Below are 8414 nucleotides of genomic sequence, written 5' to 3' on the forward strand. Positions count from 1 at the left end.
GTTAAGATTAGTAATATTATTTAAACATTATTTGATGAAACAGAGTGGAGACATAAGAACAAATTGATGGTTTTCATAAGAGAGAATGAAGAGTGTTAAAGCAGTTAGAATGTTTTTGGAGAAACTTATATTGAGTCCAACAAATGGCAATTAAGTTGTAGAAATAAGTAAATGATAGTGTATGGTCCAACTACTTAATCGAACTATGAGCATAAAAACCCTTCCAACTACACTAATTATATATAGTCAAAACATAATAGATAAATGACAGTATATGGGATAAATTTTAGGGAAATCGACCGGACTGAAGTAAACTCCAGAAAATAGATAGTACGGAGGAACAATACAAATTAAAATAAGAATGCAATCATTCAAGAACGCCAATTTTGTAAACAGAAAATAAGTCAATCTGTTAGAGAATAATTATACCAACATAAACCCTAATTCATAAAAATGTACTCACCCATGGCACAACACACCATGGCAAGGGTTTCACCCACCACAGCCGAGAACTTCAACCACGACGAACAACTTCAAATGCCAAACAACAACTTCACCCAACTGGAACGACAGCCGAACGAGAACAATGACAAACGCCGAACAATAGCTTCACCCAACCGGAATGAAGAAGAATGGAGGAGAATGAAGGAAAATAGAGGAGAATGGAGGAGAACGAAGGAGGGAGTACGAGAACAACAAAGAAAATTGGATAATGGAGAAGATAAAGTATTGCGGGAAAAAGAATTTGAATATGTAAAATAATTCATACCTGTTATAATGTTTAATTGATATAGATCAATAATACTTGTTCTAGGGTTAACAAGTATAAAAAAAAGGATTTCTATACCTATTTTGATTGCAACCGGTATAAAATTATTTGTATTTTAACACAACATTGTCACCGCACCACTTTCTATACCTATTTTTATTATAACTGGTGTAGAAAAGTTTCTCATATTCAAAAACTACCTCCAAGCCACTTTTTATACCTGGTGGATTTTAAAGGTATAAAAAATCGTTATAAAAAGTATATTTTCCACTAATGACACTTCGAAGTACAACTAAACCTTAACCTGCGTTCGAACGCCAACAACCCTTAATTGTAGTTCGAACGCTGGTTAAGGGTCCACCACATTTCGAATGTCAATTATGGTTTTGTCATAATTCGAAATGTGGTTACCCTTTTATTATCAATGGAAAAGCACAAAGGAATAACAAAGAGAGAAAGAAAGTACTAACCGCATAGCACGATTGAGACACAGAGAAGTGCAACAAAAAAGCAAGAGAGAGAGGTGCAGCGATACAGGAAGGGAGACACAAAGCGACGAGAAAGGAAATGAGACATAAAACAGCAAGAAAAGCAAGAGAGAGATGAAGGTGGAAGGGGAAAATTGGAGGCATAAGAGAGAATGGGTTTTGAGGGTGTAAGGTTTGACTTTTAATTTTTGAAAAATAATCTTGATAAAAGATTCTTTCATTTTTTTTTAAATTGTCCAGCATTCAAAAGGACAATGTGATAAATTTGGAAGTGCAGGAGAATTCATAGAGGTGCAGGAGAACATCTCAATTTATTATTGGAAATAAGTATACAGTAACAAAACTGATCATCCGGTCCTATTGTCGTTACTATAAATAATACAATCAAAGAAAAAAAATAAAATAACATTATTTTTTGCGTTTAGAATAAGCACAACATTAAAAAATAAATAAAAACCCAAATTTATATAATATTTACATCTTGTAGCATAACATTAATGCTTCCATGTACAATAACATTAATCCTTCCAACTATGACATCACTATTTTGATAGATTATTTTAGTTAAATAACACGTCAAATGAAATGTTACAATTAATATAATATACTAGATATTAATCTAAATTATATTCACAAGTAATATTTATATTTAATGAAAAAAAATTAATTTGAATTTTAGAATTAAGTTTGAAAAGTTTAGAAGAATTTGGTAATTGATAATTAATTTCAATTTTTAGAATTTAACATCCTCTTCCACATTATCCACAAACAAACCAGTTTGAAGATATTAATACGAGAGATTATTTTTTTTTTTTAACAATGGGATTATCTAATCTATATTTCATGTTGTATTTTTTAATAAAATATTTTCTGTAAGGTTAACTTATTATTATTATTATTATTATTATTATTATTATTATTATTATTATTATGTTATCTTAATTGTAGATATTTTATCAAATATTAGTATACTTTGTACTCTATTTTCTCTTTGTCTTAAAAACTAAAAATTATAGATTTCAACTGAGGTCTGCATAAGCACGCAACTTATAAGTAAATAAATAAATTACTCAAAAATAAACTGTTTATTGACATTTCTGTATTTAAAGATTTGTTCTGCTTTTAGATTTGATATTTTAAAATAAATGCTTACAAAAAAAAAAAAACAAATAAACTCAACTTGAAGTTTTTGTCCAATTATTTCTCCTCATCAATCATTTCATACAAAGTTCTTCTGTGCATGATGCTTCCCACTCACTCTCATAGAGGCAAAAGGTGATTTTGCCATGAAGACTATATATTAAAAAATATGGTCTTCAATTTGTGTAATTAGAAAGAAATAAAACTTTTGAAAAAGGTGGTATGAGTATAGTAATAAGTGAAATTAATTCTAAAATAATCAAATATTTCACCTAATGAACTCCAGAATGGAGAAATATTTTGAATACCAATAAACATGATTCTGGTAATCACAAATTTGAAGAATAATGACTTTTAAAAATAACTAAACTACTTTTGGTTGATTAGATAATATTGGAAAATATCTGTAATTAACTTAACTGTACATATTAATATATAATAGTAATAATAAATTTTTATCTATAATTACATATAAAAGTAATTGGATTTTGTATTGTTATTGGGTGCAAAATATGTTTTTTTACCTTTTCTTTATGAATATAATTATTAGAGATTAGATTATCTAATTGTTTTTTGTACGTTATATTACTGCTTTTATTATTATAATATAAACTTAGTTAATTGTATTGATTTGATGATTACTCCCCACATTATATATTAGTTATACTAGAATAAAAAAATATTATAAAACTTAATAAAAGATAACTATTTTATGTATATATTTTCTATAATTTGTATGTAAATTTAATGATACATTGATTTAATAATTATTATAATATTTAGTTATATTATAATTTAAAAAAAGTAGACATATATACTTGCATATGTGTATATTTTTATTTTTTAATTTAAATAATAAATTTTTAAAACAATATAATAAAAGAATGTAACTGTTATTTTCTGTATAGATATTTTTTCTCTATCCCACACCCTTATTATCATAATTAATAGAGATTTTATTTTAATTGCTTATTTGATATATATAATAAATTTTTTACTATTTTTATCCTTGCAAACATAATTAATTTTACTGATTTAATAATCTGTAAAACAATTATTAACCATAAATATCAATTATTATAATGAAAATTATAATAAAATATAATATTTTATGTATATATTTATACAATTTAATGTAAATTTGATAATATTTGGTATTTAATAATAAAAAATATATATTTGCATTTCTCCATAATATACTTATCCCAATAAATTTTCTGAAAACCATTATGATAAACATAGTTTAAGAATGTTATGATTTTAGATCACAAATTAAACTAAAAAGTATTTTTTCAATCATGAATTTTAGAAACATTACCCAAATAATCATTCTTAATAAATATAATTTATAAGTTTTATTTTCTCAAAAGATAAATCAAAGGAAAAAAATATGGAGATTTTTTAAGAAAACAAAAATTTTCCCTTTTACCAACCAATGCATGTCTCATGAATTATGATTCCTCCCTCATACTTAGGATATTCTGGTTTACAGCAAATCTTGATAAAAATGGAAAGAAAAGAAAAGTAATCAATCAAACAGAGATTGAGACAAAAGTGATATTGTGAACGACCCTCCAGTAACAAGGTGCCACGTGTGACAAGTAGAAGCAGTTATAAATTTGCTACTGTTTCCTCCACTTATATGTTTGATGTGGAGCACAACAAAAACAACACACAACATAAACACAGTACAACTTTCATTAATCATTATCGTTTCATCTTGTGTTCATCACCATGCTGATGTCTTCACGAGGCTTCATAGCTTATCTCGTATCTGCTTTCTCTTGTGCTGTTCTGTCTGCGCTTTTTCTCACCAACCATTTTCATCATGGTCAAAATTCACCTTTGCTAGCCTCCAGGTTGTCTGGAACTCTTCGAGTTTGGCCTGTAAGCACTTTCTTTTTCTCAGTATGTGATTCATCAACAAAAGAGTTAATGCATACCAACATGGTATATGACTTGTGCTGTCTTATTTAGTATGTAGTGAGATGTTCAACTTAGGAAGGCTGTGTACGGAACAAGATATGTCTTACAAAAACATGCGTATTTATTACATACTTTACAAAATCATTAAGTAACTGAAAAACAGAAGTGGTAATTTGTTGTTTTGCTGTTATCATGAAAAGTTACTTGCTTTCTTTTTCTACTGTTAATTATTCTTGATACTTTGAAAGATGGTTTTTATTTAATAATGATTGTGGATTGTGTTGTGTTTTTCTGTGTGTAGGATTTGCAGCCAAGTTGGAGACTTGTGTTGGCGACGGTTATTGGGTTTGTTGGATCAGCATGTGGAACCGTTGGTGGGGTTGGAGGAGGAGGCATTTTCGTTCCTATGTTAAATCTGCTTCTTGGCTTTGATACTAAATCTGCTGCTGCTCTTTCTAAATGTACACAGATAACACTTTCTCTTATGACCAACTTTCTCTGCCGTGTTACTTTCTAGATTTGGTTTCTCAGAACATGTGGATCTATGTTGTGATAATTGTGGGTTGTGGTTGGTGTTTAAAAATCTGGTTTTGGTGTGGCTGACATGTTTGTCGTAAATGTTAAGGTATGATTATGGGGGCATCGGCATCATCGGTTTGGTTCAATGTGAGAGTGCCTCATCCAACGAAAGAGGTGCCCATATTAGACTATGATCTGGCGCTTCTGTTTCAGCCTATGCTCATGCTTGGAATCACAGTTGGTGTTGCTCTCAGTGTTGTCTTCCCTTACTGGCTTATTACTGTTCTTATCATCATTCTATTCATAGGTTAGAAACCAATCTTTTTCATTGAACGAATCAGTTTTAGGCCACAGTCATAGAAGAGTGCTTTTTTGTCTCATTTATATGGGTTTAATCTTTCTGCAGGAACTTCTTCAAGGTCTTTCTTCAAAGGAATCGGGATGTGGAGGGAAGAGACTATTTACAAGGTCAACTTTCTTGATTTGAGGCTATGAACTTTAATTCTTTTAATCCGAGTTTTTTACTTTCCCTGTTTAATTTTTGTTTGCTATCATGCAGAGAGAAAAGACCAAGCAACGAGCGACTCTGATTAATTCCCACGATGAAGATAAGACAGGCACGTACACTTTCACAGTACTATATTTTCATATAAAATGAAAAAAGTAAATAGTACAGAAAACTTTCATACTATTGTTTCTCTGACTGAATGAGTGTTGTCTTTGTTTATGCAGTTAGAATCGACACAAAATGTGAGCCTTTGATTCCTAGAGAAGAGAAGTCAACTGTGGTATGCAAACGTGTAGCACATTTCACAGATTATTCATTTTGCTTTATCAGAAATGAATAGGCAAATTTAAGATACTTGACTTTTTTTTGTCCAATGAAAATGTTCAGGAAATTTTATGTCTGAACCTTAGGTGGAAGAGGATTCTGGTACTGGTTCTGGTGTGGGCTGGTTTCCTACTAGTTCAAATCATCAAGGCAAGTGTCCCACCTCATTTTCCTTCTCTTTATCGCTTACATTTCCATTAAAATGTGTTCAACGTAATATCTACTTTTGGTCTGCAGAATGATGTGGAGAGCTGCAGTATATGGTATTGGGTGCTTTTTGGCTTGCAGGTTAGATTATAGAACTCATTAAACACATAAACTCAACTTATTATGTAACTGGACTAATGCTCTAGCACTTTTTATTCTCTCTTTGTCTTGCAGTTTCCAATTGCACTGTTGTTGTTTGGCTATGAAGCAGTGAAGTTGTACAAGGAGCACAAAAGGAGGATGAGCACAGGGAACTCTGAATGCATATGTGGAGCTTCTATAGAATGGACTGCTGTGAACCTTGCATTCTGTGCATTGTGTGGCATTGTAGGGGGAGTTGTTGGAGGCCTACTTGGTTCTGGAGGTGGATTTATTTTGGGCCCTCTTCTTCTAGAGATTGGTGTCATTCCTCAGGTAGATTCAAATGCCCTTTTGATTGAGCTAAAACAGTTAAATTTGGATCACAATTCAAGGTGTTTGATTTGATCATATCTTGTAGGTTGCCAGTGCAACAGCAACATTTGTGATGATGTTTTCCTCATCTCTGTCTGTGGTTGAATTCTACTTGCTCAAGAGGTTTCCCATTCCTTATGGTAATTTACATTAACTCTTCAGCCTTTAATCCCTTTTCTCACTTTCTGATGATGTTATTATCTTGTTACTAGTTACATTAATATAATAATAACTTTAGTCTTTTTCTTTGGATTTTTCTTGCAGCATTATACCTCACCTCAGTTTCTATTTTGGCTGGCTTCTGGGGCCAGTTTTTTGTGAGAAGAATTGTTGCATTTCTTGGAAGAGCATCAATCATTGTATTCATCCTCTCTGGTGTCATTTTTGCCAGTGCTCTCACAATGGGTAAAGAAAACCAACCCAAATTGCTGATTACAATTTTTTGTTCTTAATGTAGTTAATACATGGAAGTTTCTGATTGTGAAATTTTTTCTTTTTTCTTTCAGGTGTCGTTGGCATTGAGAGCAGCATTGAAATGATAAACAACCACGAGTTCATGGGATTCTTGGGATTCTGTTCCAGCCAGTGATATATCTTATATTATCTTAGACTGCATGAGAAATAGAAAAATCAAATTTGGTGTGAATGAAAATGAAGTGTGAAGAACAATGGCACTAACAAATGTTGGTCAATGCCTAGTTGACCACCATGAACGTCAGTGTCAATAATAAATAAGGCTTGTGAGAATAAATTTGTGGATGAGTGTTAGCTCCTCGCTAACACGTATATCACAGTGGTTTCAGATTTCTTAAATTTGTGTAAAGAAAAAAGAAACAATGGAAATTATATCACTTTGTTTTATATGTTTGGATGTTCAAAAGATGAAGATACCTCCTCAGATATTCTCGTATAAAATTGAGTGGGTCATCTTAAAGTATTATTAGTATATACCCAACATGCTTTAAGACTTATTGGAATATTAATATATAATAAATCAGAACACCATATAGGAATTTATGTCTTCAATTTGTAGCCATATCTGGTGGACCAAATATGTTGAGGTTCATAGCTTTTTCATGTGGTATGCAAATACATTGTGTTAGGGTCTTAAGGAAAATAAATATGAACAACAATGAATGACAAATAAATATCGCTGTCGTTGTCACGGATTTTGGTCATAAATGTGTGGATGTTTTAATAATAAAAGTTTTATTTTTTGGAGTTGGATTCTTTGAACAAATTGAATGAACTGAATTTTGGTGTGAAGAGTGTGGAAATCGAATACGGAATATGCATCGTTGGAATGTTGTCGGCTACTGCCTACAGAGGTGTCATAGTCAAAGAACATCACGTGACCACGTATTTGTTTTGCTACAATAATATAATAATGATATTTAAATTTGTCCCTTTCTGAAAAAAAATTACTAAGGTGAATTCTATTAAAAAAATGCTTTATTTTGTATCCATCCCTTCAAAATTTTGTTTGGATGTGAGGGAAATTTTATCACTATTATATATTGGAAAATGTTTTTGTAAGTAAGATGTCCCTTTTGAATTATGACGTCACTCGGTTCCTCTTGGTTGGCACTTAACCTCACCTCATCATTGGATCCTTTGAATAATGTGTTTAACTTTAGAAAGAAACCGCGAGCCATAAACAAAATTCTTAGACAATGATTGAACGTTGAATGATGATGGTTGAGCTTATGCTTAGCCGAAGGTTTAAGAATAAATGAACGCTAATTAATAAGAGAAATACATCTGAGTAAACAAATTAAAAGACGTCTGTCAGCTTGTCATTCATGTCGTGTTTGACTTGATTAATATTTATTGTTTAGCCCCAATAATGGTATTTACAATATTGTTTCGTCTTTTTTTTCCATTTTTTCCTTGTAATCATTTCGAATTACTAATAATTTAATTTCTCTCTCACTCTTCATCTTTAGGGATATTTTTCACTGCGCACAATGAGAATTAGATGAATTAGAAGACAAATTTGCAAGCACATGAACAGCAACAAAAAAATGTCTATTTTAATCGCAGGTGTATTTCTTTTAAAATGTGTATAATAAAGATAGAA

At 30.9% G+C, this 8414-nt stretch overlaps 1 protein-coding gene across 1 annotated transcript; it reads left to right on the top strand.

The window, feature by feature from the left end:
- Positions 1 to 4045: 4045 nt before the first annotated feature.
- On the top strand, positions 4046 to 7197 carry LOC108325102 (sulfite exporter TauE/SafE family protein 4). Its single transcript, XM_052874556.1, has 12 exons — positions 4046 to 4284; positions 4625 to 4784; positions 4949 to 5149; positions 5249 to 5310; positions 5402 to 5492; positions 5575 to 5630; positions 5738 to 5824; positions 5912 to 5962; positions 6056 to 6295; positions 6381 to 6474; positions 6599 to 6739; positions 6841 to 7197. Exons 1-12 carry the CDS (start codon positions 4132 to 4134, stop codon positions 6921 to 6923), a joined length of 1419 nt encoding a protein of 472 aa, XP_052730516.1. The 5' UTR covers positions 4046 to 4131; the 3' UTR covers positions 6924 to 7197.
- The last annotated feature ends 1217 nt before the right edge of the window (positions 7198 to 8414 follow it).

The sequence above is a fragment of the Vigna angularis genome, chromosome 3 (assembly GCF_016808095.1).
Source record: "Vigna angularis cultivar LongXiaoDou No.4 chromosome 3, ASM1680809v1, whole genome shotgun sequence".
In the NCBI taxonomy this organism is placed as follows: Eukaryota; Viridiplantae; Streptophyta; class Magnoliopsida; order Fabales; family Fabaceae; genus Vigna; species Vigna angularis.